Source organism: Aotus nancymaae, unplaced genomic scaffold (genome assembly GCF_030222135.1).
Source record: "Aotus nancymaae isolate 86718 unplaced genomic scaffold, 86718_ANA_hifiasm-v0.15.2.pri h1tg000010l, whole genome shotgun sequence".
Taxonomy (NCBI): Eukaryota; Metazoa; Chordata; class Mammalia; order Primates; family Aotidae; genus Aotus; species Aotus nancymaae.
The window spans coordinates 34,796,785-34,813,839 of NW_026988421.1; the positions used below are offsets into that span (position 1 = coordinate 34,796,785).

The 17,055-nt window shown below is 39.0% G+C and overlaps 2 protein-coding genes across 4 annotated transcripts in view; one reads left to right on the forward strand and one right to left on the reverse strand.

Moving 5' to 3' along the window:
* Positions 1-15,400, reverse strand: part of ENTPD1 (ectonucleoside triphosphate diphosphohydrolase 1) — a 155,346-nt gene extending 139,946 nt beyond the window's left edge. The window contains exons 1-2 of the mRNA XM_012439336.3: positions 15,140-15,400; positions 10,437-10,570 (exon numbers count right to left, since the gene is read on the reverse strand). Coding sequence (XP_012294759.1) covers positions 10,437-10,473 — 37 coding nt within the window. The 5' untranslated portion in view covers positions 10,474-10,570; positions 15,140-15,400. The remainder of the gene's footprint in view (positions 1-10,436; positions 10,571-15,139) is intronic.
* Positions 1-17,055, forward strand: part of LOC105708159 (uncharacterized) — a 112,508-nt gene that overhangs the window by 93,540 nt on the left and 1,913 nt on the right. The gene's annotated exons all lie outside the window — the stretch shown is intronic.

The window sequence follows — 17,055 nt, forward strand, 5'->3', positions numbered from 1 at the left end:
TAGCTTTCTAGCTGTTATCTCTCTACTTCACAGAAAGAGCACTGCCAACACTCCATTATAACACCATCCTGAGGAAACAGATAGTGCCTTCCTGAACTTTGGCAAGAAGCATAACTAGTACGGCAGCTTAGGACTGATTATTCCAGGAAATAAAGTTTTTGCATAGAACCTCCTTCCCAGTAAGGTTAAAGGAACTTACTTTTAAAAAATCTCTATGAAGTAATAAGCCACTTTCCATATAGGTAATTTTCATGCTTCATATTGTGTTTCTCTGAATATAATTGGTAGGAACTCCATTTAAAATGTTAGAATATTTGATGTGTTTAAGGAGAGAAAGAGAAAGACTAGAGAGAATTCAAGTACAATTGACCTTTGAACAACAAAAAGCTTGAACTGTGAGAGTCCACTTATATGTGGATTTCAAAATATATATATATATATATTTGCAATTTTTGGAAATTTACAACAACTTGAAAAAAGATGCAGATGAACCATGTAGCCTAGAAATATTGAAAATATTAATAAAAAGTTAGCTATGTCATAAATCCTAAAATATATATAGATATTAGTCTATTTTATCATTTACTAACATGAAATATATGTAACTATTATAAAAAGTTAAAATTTGTCAATACACAAACAGAGACTATACATAATGCCATTTGCAGTTGAGAGAAACAGAAATAGACATAAAGATGTAGCATTAAATCATAACTTCATAAAATTCACTGTAGAACATACTGTGCTATTGTAATGATTTTATAGCTACCTTCTGTTGCCATTGTGGGGAGCTCAAGTGTTCCAAGCATCTGCTTAAAACACTGTGTGATGATAATCTCTGTATGAGCAGTTTCTTTCCAGTAAATTGTGTGTCATGGTAAAAAGTGATCTCTCATGGCTCTCACATATTTTTCATTGTGTTTAGTGCAATACCATCAACCTTGAACAACACCATGGGATCTACATAAAGTGCCACTAGTGATGCTGGAAGTGCTCCCAAGAAGCAAAGTCTTGCCTTTACAAGAAAAAAGTGAATTGCTTGATATGTACCAAAAATTGAGGTCTGCAGCTGCAGCTGCCCACCATTTCAGATGGACAATTCACCTTATAAACAGGCAACATAAACTTACAGTATCCATAAACACAGTATAGTACTGTAAATATATTTTCTCTTCCCTATGATTTTCTTAATAATCTTTTCTTAGCTTACTTTATTATAAAAATATAAAATATAATACATATAACATGCAAAATATGTGTTAATCAACTGTTTATAAGGCTCCGGCCAATAGTAGGCTATTAATAGATAAGCTTCAGGGAAGCCAACAGTTACATGAAAAGTTTTCATGAGGGTCAGCACCCTAGCCCCCACATTGTTCAAAGGTGAACTTAAATATGAAACAATTTCAATAGTTAGACAGCCTAAATAAGCTATTATTTTCATATTCCCAAACTTGCTAAAGATTGCTCTAGTTTGTAATAACTAAAACTATAATGACGTTTTCTTAGGATTTAAAAAATATTTTGGATGGGAAGGATGATAACTTAATAATATACTTAAATAATTTAACTTATATAGAATATTTATGTGAATACTCTGATGTTTGTACAACTGTCACTCCAAATATAAAAATTCTAGATTTGTTTAGATTTTAGCATCGGACTGCTAGGAGTAACCATTTAGGTAGATGATATTATTTCAGCATTATTTTTAACATGCTGCTAAGAGAACTTTTATTAAAAATACCTCTATCACTTGCCTGCTGAAATCTTAAATTTTTTAAAACATGGCTAAATTCATTTACTCCACAATTAGTTGTAAATAACTACGAGAAAAGTAACATAAGCATATATCATTCCTAGGTTAAAATAATAAGAAAATACATGTGCTTAAAGGAGTTAAAACATTGATCTCACAAGCAAATGGTGAGATTGGAGGTAGAGAGATTGCACTCTCCCCACAGCGCATTTTGAGTCCTTCTTATCACTGATTGGCAAGTTAGGGAATTCTTTCTACAAAGAAATGGGTAATAAATGAAACAAATCTTTATGATTGTAAAATATGAATTGCATATAAGTTATCAAAGGAATTTCCTAGACAACTTGCAAATAGGAGGTAGGGGCCTTGAGGTTATCTCTAGACTGAATTCTGATCACTATTCTCAGATACAGGGAAAAAATTTCTAGAGAGTAAATAGAAATGGAAGCCTTATGTTTTGGAGGTTGTCTAGGCTTCTTAATAATACAAGAGTTGGTCTTGATTAAATGAGTCTCTCCTTTTCTTTTCCTCAAATAAATGGGAAAATTCAATATACCAAAACTGTGACTCAAATCTAAAGGTCACACTATCAATCTCCTAATATTAGAGCTCCATGTTTTGTCCAAACAAACCCCATCACCCGACTAGACTGCTTGGACTACATCGGACAAACTGGCATTCCATCAACTTCTGAACCTAAGCTGGTGCATAATTTACTGTGGAAACACTGACAAAGGAGCGTCATGTTCTTGGGAGCTCTCTGAATTTTAAACTCTAAACTGGAGATAGCAGTGAGCCAGTGATCCTGACCTGAGTTTGAAGGTGGTGCCACTTCTCTGGGAGCACAAAGTTCAAAAGGATGAATCTGGGAAAAAGCCTCACTTCTGTCACTCAGGACCCAGTGTGCAGAGATGATACTGGGACCTAAAAAAACTAAAAATTGAAGAAACCGAGTGAACCCTCCCATAGATAAACCCCCCAAAATACACCAAGGCATATCAATTATCAAACTTTTGAAAATTAAAGACAAAGAAAATATCTTGAAAGTCGAGAAAAACAACACTTTACCTATAGAAGAAAAATAATTTGACTCACAATAGCTTTCTCATCTGAAACCACAGATGCCAGAGAAAACGGCACAGTATTTTTTCAACTACTAAAATAAAATAATTGTCAACGCAGAATCCTATATCTAGCACAAATATTCTTGAGGGATGAAAGGAAAATTAAGACATTCTCAGATGAAGGAAAATGAAGAGAATCTATCACCAGCATATTTATCCTTAAAAAATAGTTATAGGATTTTTCTATGCAGAAAAGAAATTTTAAATTAAGAATTTTTGGAAGACAGGAGGAAAGGAAGAACACAACAAAAATATGAATACATATAATAGGCTTTCCTTCTCTTGAGTTTTTAAAATTGTTTGAATTTTAACACTTTCATTATGGTTCTAGTATATGTAGAGGATAATATTTATAAAAATTATAAATAGAAGAGGGTAAAGTGATCTAAAGGGAGGTAAGGTTTCTAGTATCAAACACAGCCATTTCAGCACACCAGAAATTGAGCAAAGGCAGACAACAAGTTGAAAGCATTTATTCATGAAAAATCTCCAAAACTTTAGGTAAGAACAATGGGAAACTGTGACCTGCTTGCCAGGGATGACTCCTCTTTCTTCTCTACCCATAAGCTGCACACAGTTTGGCAAGAATAGTAGTCCAGTGTGAAAACCAACAGCTTTCCTCCAGAAAGGCCAGGTTCAACGCAAGGTGGGAAGAGAAAACCACTTTTGCCAGCTAAATGTGACAGACTTAGTCAGACATGAATGGGAAAATCCCACGGTTTTGTAGTTCTAATTGGGATGATAAGTGGACCAACCAAAAATTTAATGGAATTATCTGAGCTGATATAAGCACTCCACATCGCTCTCTCTCTGATCTGTGTATAATGGAAATCCAAGAGAGCCTAGAAAAAAGTGAAAGCCAAAGATTTGAGAACTGGCTTTAACTTTGAAAACATTCTCTAACGCACAAACAGATTCAACAGCAGCGGGTGGAATCCCTATGGACTCAAGGATTTGAACACAACCTCTTCTAAAGTATAGGCTGTCCACTAAACTAAAGCAGACATGAGGGCAACTTGCAGGAAGCCAGGCTAAAATCAAGAGTAAAAAGCTGAGCAGAGATATCGGTAGCTATACACCACAGAGAAGAGAGAATCTGCAGTTTAATCCCAGACAAATTACTAGAAAAACAACAATCCTCAGAAAAATAAAACAGAATCCTGAGTTGCTATATTAGCTCATATATCCAGTATCTAATTAAAAATCACTAGATATGCAAAAAACTATGAAAGTATGACCCATACTCACAGAGGGGGGAAAAAGTATAAACTGACTCTGAATGGGGCCAGATATATAGGATTTAGCAGGGATTTCAAGAAGTTATTATGATGTTCAAAAATCAAGAAAAATATGATACAATTCAGCAATTGGAAGTATCAATAAGAAACAAAAGCCATAGCAAAGAACCAAATAAAAATTCTAGAGAAGAAAAGCAAAATAACTGGCATGAAAAATTCCTAGATGGGCCCAAAAGTAAAATAGATTGAAGGTATCAGAATAAAGAATCAGTTAATTTAACAATACATCAATAGAGAGTATCTGATCCAAGTAACAGAGAGAAAACAGATTGATGAAAAACAGAGGAGGCTCTGTTCATCATGCCCTGGCCTCAAACTTTAATTTAAGCAAAATGTGTATGTCATTTCTGTGATAATGGTGCCATTATTCTAGTAATGGTCTAAATAAATAATGGTACCATTATTTATTTATTCTAGTAAATAATAAATAAATAAAATACAGACTTACTACACTTTGATCTGTATAAAAATTTGCACTTATGCCAAAACAGCCAAAATAGCTGTAACTATTTAAATTGATGAATGGATGGATGGATATATGGATGGATATAAAAATAGTTGAAAATAGTTGATAGATTTTTTTCCTTTCTGCTCCTGCTTCATAGTAGAGCTAACCCACTCCTGGTCTCTTACTCCAACTGCAGTAGATATCCTGTCTACCTTTTTTGTGGACATTTGTCCATCATAACAAATGGGTACTCCAAAAGTCAAGAGTCACACAAATGTTAAACCAAGTTTTATAAATGTTTGAGGAGATCTATAGGACCATTTAAAGTGTCCCAACACACATGTAAGAGATGTCTCAGACAAAGAGGAGAGTGAAAAAATGAGCAGAAAACATACTGGAAGAAATAATGGCCCAGGCCAGGCGCGGTGGCTGAAGCCTGTAGTCCCAGCACTTTGGAAGGAGATCAAGACCATCCTGGCCAACATGTGAAACCCCGTCTCTACTAAAAAGTACAAAAAATAGCTGAGCCTGGAGTGCATGCCTGTAGTCCCAGCTACTTGGGAGGTTGAGGCAGGAGAATCACTTGAACCTGGGAGGCGGAAATTGCAGTGAGCTGAGATTGTGCCATTGCACTCCAGCCTGGTGACAGAGGGAGACTCTGTCTCAAAAAAAAAGAAAAAGAAATAATGGCCGAAAACTTCCCAAACTTTCCATTTAAAAATTAACCTGCAGATCCAAGAACCTTAACGAACCTCAATGAACAATGTGTGTAAGATAAACACAAAGAGAAGCACATCTAGATAGCTAGGTGAATCGCTGAAAACAAATTTAAAAGGTGAAGGATTTGGGATTGTAGATTACTTAAAGCTTACAGTTATCTTGTCACTGTCTCATGGAAACAGGCAGAAGACACATGATTCCTGCACCATAAAGACTTTATTACTCACAGAACAGCAAGAAGAATGAGCATCAATGTATTTGCCTCAGTTCCTCATGGCTAAATCCCGCAGGGCCCATGCCTTCCCACACAGTGGGTTGCAACCCAGGCAAAGGGCCCAACAGTTTTTGAGCAAGCAGCAAATTCAGTTTCCCTCCCTCTCCTTAGGCAGTGAGCAGGTACAGAATATCACTCTAAGGTCACCTTGACCAGCTAGTTGACTATATGACTAGCTACAGAAACAGCTCAGTGTTAGAAGATGAATAAAGTTTGCAGTCTGGCATGCTCAGCAAGAATATGCATGTTTTAGTTCATTTTACATTGCTATAATGGTATACCTGAGACTGGGTAATTGATTTTAAAAAGAAGTTTATTTAGCTCATGGTTCTGGAGACTGGGAAGTTTAAGACTGGGAAGCCACATGTGACAAGGGCTTCATGTTGCATCATAACATGGCAGATGGCATCACATGGCAGGAGCACACGTGACAGAAGCAAGCAGGCATGTGCAGAAGAGACAAAACATGAGAGGCAACCTCACTTTATAACCACCTGCTCTCTCAGTAACTAATCCAGTCCTGCAAGAGACAGAACTCACTCACTCTCACAATATGGCATTAATCGTTTCATAAGAGCAGATCCTTCATGACTCAAATACCTTTTAAAGTCTTGCCACCTCTCAACGCGTTACACTGGGGACCAAGCCTCAACATGAGTTTTGGTGGGGACAAACCATATTCAAACCACAGCAATGCAGGAACAAATAGGAACCAAAGGACTGCCTTTCGCAACCAAAATAAAAGGGAGAAAATTAAGCTATAATGGAGAAAAGTTGCCATATTTTATCATAAGTATATAACCATTAACCTGAAGTGGATTTTAAGTTGAAGTTATTATGAAGTTCCAGAAAAATCGAAATCCCTAGAGCAACCACTGAAAATGAACTTTAAAAATATACTTCAAAATGGGCTGGGCACAGCGGTTCATACCTGCAATAACAACACTTTGGGAGGCCAATGGAGGAGGACTGCTAGAGACCAGGACTTTGAGACCAGCATGGGCCACACAGTGAGACCCCAACTCCACAGAAATTTTTTAAATTAGCTGGATGTGGTGTCACACACCTGTAGTCCCAGCTACTCAGAAGGCTGAGGTGGAAGGATCGCTTGAGCCTGGGAGGTCAAAGCTGCAGTGATCCATGATCACACCACTGCACTTCAGCCTGAGTGACAGAATGAAACCCTGTCTCAAACAAGCAAACAACAACAAAAATACAAATGAGTGGTTGTCAGGGGATGAGGGATATGGAAATGGGAGTGACTGCTTATAGATACAGGATTTCTTTTGGGAGTGATTAAAATGTTCTGAAATTAGATGACTCTATAAATATATCAAAAACCACTGAATTATACACTGTAAAGGGGTGAATTTAATGGTATGTGAATTGTATCTCACTAAATGAATTAAAATATTGATTTAAAGCAAAAGAAGGCAATAAAAGGGTAAGAGAGGAAAAACAAGAAATAAGACATATAGAAAACAAATAGCAAAATAGACAAATCCAAACATACCAATAATTACATTGAATGTGAATGAACTAAACAAACAGTTCAATCAAAAGACAAAAATTGTCAGAATGTATTAAAAAATAAAAAACAAGATCTAACTACATCTGCCTAAAAGAAACACAGTTTAGATTCAAATATACAATAGGTTGAATAGTGTGCATAAATAGCTGCTGTGAAAGTGCTGGAATGGGTATATGGATATCAGGCGAAATAGACTTTATGACAAAGGACATTAAGACATACAAGGAAAGACATCTAATCACAATACAGAGGTTAATACATCTGGAAAATATAGCAATTATAAACACCTAACACCTAACCATGGAGCCCCAAATACATGAAGCAAATACTGACAGAATTGAAAGGAGAAACAAAGGGTATGACTCAGTTATCTGAAATGACTCCTGATTAAGTAATGTTCACCAAAAATAAATATTGTTATGGTGAAGTTCCAGGAGAAATAAAAAAGGCAAAACAAGAATCCTTGCGTAAGCCTTTTATTTAAATAAGTTCATAAACTGCAATGTTTCCAGATTGCAGGGATAACCGAGGGGAATTACTCTCTCCAATGAAAACTTGATAATTATTTTCATTCCCACCGTCCTTTTGCAAAACAAGTCCGAGGCTTACTGAAACAGTAAGATAGTGCCCAGAATGTACACTCTCACAAGGTGTAAGAAAATAGACCTGAAAATACTGTTTTGATAGTATGTGGTCTAATTTTATTCTTAAACTGTTGTTGCTGCTGCTGTTGTAGTTTTACAAAGACTGCATATTCTTTAAAAAAAATTTTGAAACTCTATTTGAAAAATAAATAAATGACAAATATATTCCTTCCATGAAGTAAAGTAATGCACAAATGAATAAATAAGTGATAGCATTTGTGCAAAGGTTAAGAGATTGTAAACTTTAGTTTCAAAATGAGCTTTGTCTGGTATAACACACAGTATCATAAAGTGTTGTAAGCTATTCTGTTTTTCAAGTGGCACAATCATGGTTCACTGAAGCCTTGTCCTCCCACGTTTAAGGGATTCTCCCACCTCAGCCTCCCAAGTAGCTGGGACCACAGGCCTGTGCCACCACACCCGGCTAATTTTTGTATTTTTTGTAGAGATGGGGTTTTACCATGTTGCCCAGGGTGGTCTTGAACTCCTGAGCTCAACCAATCCAGCCATCTCAGCCTCCCAAAGTGCTGGGAGTGAGCCATCATGCCCAGGCCTCAAACTTTAGCTTAAGCAAAATGTGTATGTGATTTCTGTGATAATGGTGCCATTATTCTAGACTGTAAATAAACAAATAAATAAAATACAGACTTACTACACTTTGATCTGTACAAAAATTTGCACTTATGCCAAAATAGCCAAAATAGCTGTAACTATTTAAATTGATGAATGGATGGATGGATATATGGATGGATATAAAAATAGTTGAAAATAGTTGATAGATTTTTTTTTCCTTTCTGCTCCTGCTTCATGGTAGAGCTAACCTACTCCTAGTCACTTACTCCAGCTGCAGTGGATATCCTGTCTACCTTTTTTGTGGACATTTGTCCAATAACAAATGAGTACCTCTAAAGTCAAGAGTCACACAAATATTAAACGAAGTTTTATAAATGTTTGTGCTATTGAGTTAAAGAGCTTACATGCACTATAGGGACTGATTGTATGACAAAGAATCAAATCCAGGCCACAGTTGTGAAAGCACAGACTCTTAGCCACTATACCACAAGGTGAAATGCCTCCTTTGTAAATCCCACAAGGAATTCAAAGCAGGCAGTTTGAGTGCACAAATAATTTTAATTTTGTTTTGGGTTAGATTTTAATTTTGTCAAGAGAATTTCTAAGCCAAGACACTATTGTGCCTTTCTTTAATTTGATTATCCCATAAATACAAGTAAGACAATTGTTTAGAATGAGAGATCTCTAAAATCTTCTTTTTTCTAAAAAAAAATTAAGGTTCTTTTTAATTTAAAGGATCCATCTTTTGGCTACTGATGATTAGAATTTCCAATGGTTGGCCAGGTGTGGCTGCTCACGCCTGTAATCCCACCATTTTGGGAGGCTGAGGCAGGCGGATCACAAGGTCAGGAAATCAAGACCATCCTGGACAACATGGTAAAGCCCTGTCTCTACTAAAAAATACCAAAAAAAAAAAAAAATTAGTTGGGTGTGGTGGTGCCCACCTGTAGTCACAGCTACTTGGGAGGCTGAGGCAGGAGAATCGCTTGAACCTGGGAGGCGGAGGTTGCAGTCAGCTGAGATCATACCACAGCACTCCAGCCTGGTGACAGAGCGACACTTGATCTCAAAAAAAAAAAAAATTCCAATGGTTTACAAATTCCAGTAGTAACTTAACAATGCCTCTTCCTGGAAAATCCCGGAGATAATTTTCCAGGTTTAGAATAAGTTTTTAACATACAAACAAGAGGTGTTCCTTGAGAACATATAGAGGAGACAGTCTCCATGATCCCCAAAAGTTCACTCAGCAGTAGACAAGATAACAAAGACTCTTGTTGCCACAGACTGTTAAGGCTGGTGTTTGTGCATATGGTGCCACTAGTAACCCACAAATTTTCCAGGGGCCACCAGTCACAGACCCGTTAATCCACTGGCACCAGGTAGGCCCTCCTGGGATTGGAATTTTCCCAGCCTAACCAGGCAACAAGAGCCCCTTATAGATGGAACTTATTAAGACAAACTCCCCTGAAAACTTGACATATTTGGAACAAAAAGTGTACTTCTTAAAATCTTATGATGTGACCAGCCATTTTTAGACTGGTCACCTAATGTGACCCGAAAATCACACTCCCCAGAATGGCAGGGACCAAGAGAAAATGCTCTCAAAAGTTGAGGTCTTATATGGACATGAAACAAAACAATAGGAGAATCTCATCTGGTTTTTTTTTTGGGGACTACAGCGAAGTTATATTAAGAACTCTGAAATGACTCCTGTGAATATCTGGTCTAGTCAGAACTGCAAAACTGATCAGTCTGCAGGGACAGCTCAAACAGAGGGATTATGGGGTTTAGGCCCATGTTCTACCCTATGGCATCCTTCTTTATGACAGAACAACACAGAAAGACAAAGACTATTTCTGGAAGGCAACTGATCAAACAATGGTAATATTCATACCAAAAAAGAACACCAGAGTTGCTACACCCAAAACTAGTCACACATATCCTTTTATCCCATTAATCAAGGTTTTGGAGATGAAAATGAGACAAACAGCGATTTTTACCACCGGCTTTACCAGATCCCACAGAAGGAGAGAGGCTGGGAGCCTGACTGGTAAGAATTTCTTACCCTTCTGCTGGCTAGTCAGATCCTCTGTTCCCTTCATTGCAGCTTCCAGAAGAGCAGAGCCAGTTTTCACAGCACCAAAACTGGTGGGGCCAAGGAAAACTTCCCTTTGCCCTCTGAAGTTTCACTGAAAATCACTGACAAAAAAAAGGCAGATTAATAGGAGAAAAGGCATACAAATTTATTTGATCACAGTTTTACATCTACACAGGAGACTTCAGAATTAAGACCTGCAGGGGAGGCTGGGCACAGTGTCACATGCCCGTGACCTCAGCACTTTGGGAGGCCAAGGAGGGAGGATGGCCTGAGGCCAACAGTTTAAGATCAACCTTAGGAACAAAGCAAGACTCCATCTGTACAAAAAAATTTTAAATTAGCCAGGTATGCTGGGCCCAGGAGTTTGAGGCTTCGTGAGCTGCGATTGTGCCAGTGAGCTCCAGCTCAGGTGACAGTGTGAGACCCTGTCTCTAAATAAAACAAATAAAAGATACAGAGGAAATTGTCCACTTTTATGCTTAGGTTCAACCAAGAATGGAGAACCGTGTAGAAATACGTCGGGACAAAGAAAGAGAATGATCTAAAGCTCTAGACTGAGTAGGGGGAACTCAGCAATGCTGTCTGTCTAGATTCTTCTTGATCTGTGTGCATTCCTTCATTCCGGATGTGGGACTAGACCCTCTTCGGAATGGGGTTCAACAATCTGAAACAGTCAAACAACGCAAGTCAGATCATTTCTTTATGGCAAGTCTTTATACAGAAAGGCCGGGAGAAAGTTAGAGTAATATTTTTAGCTTTTGTGGCTGGCTTCTAAGACCCACCTGAGGCAAGAGGAATTCTAGTTTCCATGCTAGCCTTGGGGAGAATGAGAGGCCAGAGACAGAAGGGCAGGAGGAAAGATACAGGGCAGTTCTGCTTCAGAGGCCTTCATTTGGGGCTACCATTTTCTGAGAGCCTGGAATAGCTACAGCTCTCTGCAAAAAAGGCCGGGCAATATCATCCTTTGTCTAAATTTTGCTCAGTAAAAATCTGGGGCTCTGTTTATTTGAGAGAAGAGAGAACAAATATATGGTCAGCAACTAACAGTTACTACTATAGAGTCAAAGTTACACAGATTCAGAACTAGAGAAAATGTGGGACTATAGACAGTCTCCAAAGGATGAAATGAGGAAGAAGAGCAAAGAAAAAAAGGAGCAGAAACCCGTCTTTGCATGTTATTAATACTAAATGGCTAAAGAGAAATTTTTTAAAAGGTTTCAAAGTGAAAACATACTTCTTTCCTCTACAATGTATTCATTGTTTATTAATCTCTTAAAAAGCAAGGAGATGAATCTGCCAGAACTACTAACATTTGTTTTCTAATAAACATGTAGACACTGTTTATTCAATTTATTTAGATGAATGCTTATAAACAATAATTTAGATAAATTACAGTCATTTTAATCATTACTATTTAAAAAAAATTTTTTTTGAGACAGTCTGACTCTGTTGCCCAGGCTGGAGTGCAGTGGTGCAACCTTGGCTCACTGCAACCTTTGCCTCCTCGGTTCAAGTGATTCTCCTGAGTAGCTGGGATTACAAGCATGCACCATCAAGCCTGGCTAATTTTTGTATTTTTAGTAGAAAAAGAGTTTCACCATGTTGGCCAGACTAGTTTGGAACTCCTGACCTCAAGTGATCTGTCCACCTCGGTCTCGAAAATGCTGGGATTACAGGCATGAGCCACCACACCTGGCCTATCATGATTATAAAAATTAATGTGGGGGCCAGGTGCGGTGGCTTACACCTGTTATCCAGCACTTTGGGAGGCCTAGGTGTGCGGATCACCAGGTCAGGAAATCCAGACCCTCCTGGCTAACACGGTGAAACCCCGTCTCTACTAAAAATACAAAAATTAGCTGGTTATGGTGGTGCACGCCTGTAGTCCCAGCTACTGGAGAGGCTGAACCAGGAGAATCACTTGAACACGGGAGGCGGAGGTTGCAGTGAGCTGAGATCGTGCCACTGCACTCCAGCCAGGGCAACAGAGCAAAAGGCTCCGTCTCAAAAAAATAAATAAACAAAAATTAATTAATGATGGTTTAAAACTACGTCTTGGGAAGCAGGAGTGGGTGGAGAAAGGTGCATTATGAAAGGACAAGAGGAGAGATTTTCAGGGAGACGGAACTGCTCTGTTTTGTTTTTTTGTTTTTTTGTGTTTTTGAGACGGAGTCTCGCTTTGTCGCCCAGGTTGGAATTCAGTGGCGCAATCTCCACTCACTGCAACCTCTGCCTCCCGGGTTCAAGCAATTCTCCTGCCTCAGCCTCCTGAGCAGCTGGGACTACAGGCTGCACACCACCATGCCCAGCTAATTTTTGTATTTTTAGTAGAGATGGGGTTTCACCACGTTGGCCAGGATGGTCTCAATCTCTTGATCTTGTGATCTGCCCATCTAGGCCTCCGAATGTGCTGGGATTACAGGCCTGAGCCACCACGCGACCTCTCTTTCTTTCTTTCTCTCCTTTACCTCCCCTCCCCTCCCCTCCTCTCCCCTCACTTCCCTTCCTTTTCTTCCTCTTTCTTCCTTCCTTCCTTCTTTCTCTTTTTTTTCTTTTTTCTTTTTCTTTCTTTCCTTCCTTCCTTTCTCTCTTTCTTTCTTTTCCTTCATTCTCTTTTTTCTTTCTTTTTTCTCTTTTCTTCTTTCTTTCTCTCTCTCTCTTTTTTTTTTTTTAACAAGATCTTGCTCTGTTACCCAGGCTGGAGTACTGTGGTGCAATCAGGGCTCACTGCAGCCTCGACCTCCTGGGTTCAAGTGATCCTCCCAACCTCAGCCTCCTGGGTAGCTGGAACTACAGGTGTGCACTACTACACCCAGCTAATTTTTATTTTTTGTAGAGACACGGTTTCACCCTGTTGCCTAAGCTGGTCTCTAACTCCTGAACTTAGGCAATCATCCTGCCTCAGCCTCCCAAATTGCAGGGATTACAGAGGCATGAGCCATCACACCCGGCCCAAATGTGCATTTTTCTTCAATCTTTAACTACAATTAATAGTTGATTTCTCTTTAATAGATGCAAAATTCTCTTGTGTCTCTCTATAAATGTTAAATTATATTTGTTCTAAACTGTTCTTCTAACTTGTCCTTTAAAAAAAATTTTTTTTTTCTTTTTTTAGAGACAGGGTCTCACTCTGTCACCCAGGGTAGAGAGCACTGGTGTGATCATGGCTCCCTGCAGCCTCAACCTCCCTGGCTCAAGCAGTCCTCCTCCTTCTGCCTCCCAAATGCTAGGATGACAGGTGTGAGCCACGGTACCCGGACTCAGGTTTTAATGTTTCTTGAGTATTATACCCTTTTTTTGTTTGCTGGGTTTTTTCGTTTTCAAATGTAGATCTTTTGAGTGTGTGTTCACCTTGGTAACTGAGATTCCCTGTTAGCCTGTGCATATGTGGGATCTGCTTATTGCATTCCACCTGCAGGATTTTTGAAGGAGAAACGGTAGATGTGGAGTTTCACAAGGTGTGTACCTTAGTCCATTTTCTGTTGCTTATAACAGAATATCTAAAACTGGGTAATCTATAAAGAAAAGAAATTTATTTCTTACAGTTATGGAGCCTGGGAAGTCCAAGGTCAAAGAGGCATATCTGGAGAGAGCCATCTTGCTGGTGGGGACTCTCTTGAGGTGGCCCTGGGCAGTGAGCCTGTGCAAAGTACCCTTACCTGTCCTCTGAAACAATTCTGTCCTCCTATACCTCTGGGCCTATGATGGTAGGGGCACCCTCTAAGATCTTTAAAATGCCTTTGGTATTTTTCTTCCCTTGTCTAAAGGAATAGCACCTGTCTCTCTTTTATCCAAGCTAATCTCTTTAGCAAACAGTCACTAGGCTTCACCCTTGGTTTCCTCTGCTGAACATGCTTTTATACTCTTTACGTGGTCAGGCTGAGAGTTAGCCAAATCTTTCCACTCTGCTTACCTTTTCATGATAAATTCTATTTTTAAATTATTCCTTTGCTTCTGAATATCAGCATAAGCTGCCAAATGTAATCATGTAGCTCCTTCCACATTTGGCTTAGGAATTTCTTTCTTTTTTTTTTTTTTGAGACGGAGTTTCACTCGTTACCCAGGCTGGAGTGCAATGGCATGATCTCGGCTCACCACAACCTCTGTCTCCTGGGTTCAGGCAATTCTCCTGCCTCAGCCTCCTGAGTAGCTGGGACTACAGGCACGCACCACCATGCCCAGCTAATTTTTTGTATTAGTAGAGACAGGGTTTCACCATGTTGCCCAGGATGGTCTCAATCTCTTGACCTTATGATCCACCCGCCTCGGCCTCCCAAAGTGCTGGGATTACAGGCTTGAGCCACCGCGCCCGGCCCGGTTTAGGAATTTCTTTTGCCAGATACCCTAGTTCATTAATCTCAGGTTTGGCCCTCCACCACACCCTCAGGCACGGACACAGTTCAGCCAAGTTCTTTGACAATTTATAACAAGGATGGCCCTTATTCCAGTTACCAATACCACCTTCCTCAGTTTCATCTCAAATCTCAGAAATGTCCATATTTCTATCTATATTCTGGTTACAACCACTTAACAAATCTTGAAGAAATTCCAAATGTTCCCTTGTCGTTTTGTTTTCTGAGTCTCACCAGAATCACCTTTAATGCTCCATTCACTGAAATACAGTCATTTAAAGTCTGCTCCTTCAAACTCTTCCAGCCCCTGCTCCTTACCTAGTTCCAAAGCTGCTTCCCCATTTTTGGGTATTCGTCATCAGCAAAATCCCACTTCTTGGTACCAGTTTTCTGTCTTCATTCATTTTCTTTTGCTTATAACAGAATACCTGAAACAGGGTAAGTTATAAAGAAAAGGAATTCATTTCTTACAGTGTGGAGGCTGGGAAGCCCATAAGACCTTTCTTGCTGGTGGGACCTCTCTTCGGTGTCCCAAGCGGGCACAAGACATCACATGGTGAGGAAGCTGAGCATGTTAACTTGCTAACTCAGGTCTCTCTTCCTCTTCTTGTAAAGCCACCAGTTCCTCTTGCATGACAAGGCGTTAATCCATTAAACCATTAATCCATTAACCCGTGAATGGATTAGTCCATTCAGGAGGGCAGAGACCTCATGATCCAATCACCTCTTAAGGGTCTCACCTCTTAATATTGCACATTGGGGGTTTAAGTTTTGAAATGAATTTTGGAGGAGACATGCGAAACTAGCAGTGGGCTAGGACCAGTCTCAAAGTATGGGGGCTCTCTTTTCCTTCTAAATGTCAGAAGCCATCCAGGGCACTGTCCTGTCTTTTCAGTAAAAGTGTACATGGACTGCCTCCCGCTAACCCCAACACCACCTTTAGGGGCAAATTCTTCTGCTATCCACTGCAAGTAAAAGTAGGGGTAAGGTTGAGAGGCTGACCTGGCTCTTCCTATAGTGGTTTCAATCAATAACTCATAGAATTGCCTAAAGGCCACTATTGATAACCAATAGCATCTTTCTGTGTGCTTAGAACACTCCAAGAGTCACTTCCATTTCTGCATAAGGCCTTTATTATACAACTGTTGTCTGTTCACCTTCAATTCAATCCCATCTGCCTTCTGTTTTTCAAGTATTCTTCCGATGTCTGGCCCATGAGAGAACACCTTCATGTATTTCAATTCTAGGCACGTTCATGTATGCACAAGTATGTGCGTATCTAAGTTTTCTGTAATTTTTAGAGATTTTGGAAAAGGAGGGAGAAGTGGGAAAAGGAAAGAACTTGTTTTCGTCTGCCATCTCAATACAATCTCCTTGCTAAATTTCCAGTTACGTATTAAACTCTTTTAATCCCAAACACAGACAACTGCTAGTATCATATGATCTAATTTGGAAATCTCTGCTTCTGAGGTGATGTCGTATGATCTCAATTTAAGACTTGGTCCCATACTAAAACTGACATCTGCATGACACATGTGAATAAATTTCATTCTTCATCCACAAAATTATCTTTCAGATTTTAATATTAGATCTCAAAAGTATTGAGAGTTCTGTATTACAGAGATTCTTAAAAACACAAAACAGCAATACAGGCTAGGCACAGTGGCTCATGCCTGTAATCCCAGCACTTTGGAAGGCTGAGGTGGGTGAATCACTTGAGGTCAGGAGTTTGAGACCAGCTTGGCCAATATGATGAAACTCTGTCTCTGTTAAAAATGCAAAAATTAGCCGGGCATGGTGGGTACACCCGTAGTCCCAGCTACTAGGGAGGCTGAGGCAGGAAACTCGTTTGAACCTAGGAGGTATAGGTTGCAGTGACTCAAGATCATGCCACTGCACTCCAGCCTGGATGACAGAGCAAGACTCTGTCTCAAATGAATAAATAAATAAGTAAAATCAATAAAGCAAAAGAAGTTTAAAACAGAAATACAAATAACCTTTTTGCTCAACTATAAAAAAAGAAAAAATTTAACTTTTCTAAAAAAAGGTTGTTAAAATTCAAAAATAAGAAAAAGCAACTCAAAAAGATCCTGAAACATTATTTCCTTGTCACTCATCCTTAAAATTACTTCAACCAACAGTATTTTGCCAACACTAATATATTAATAATTTAATTGATTGAGAGTTGCCATTTAAATTCCAAACTTTGAAATCTAAAATAGTCTCTAATCAGA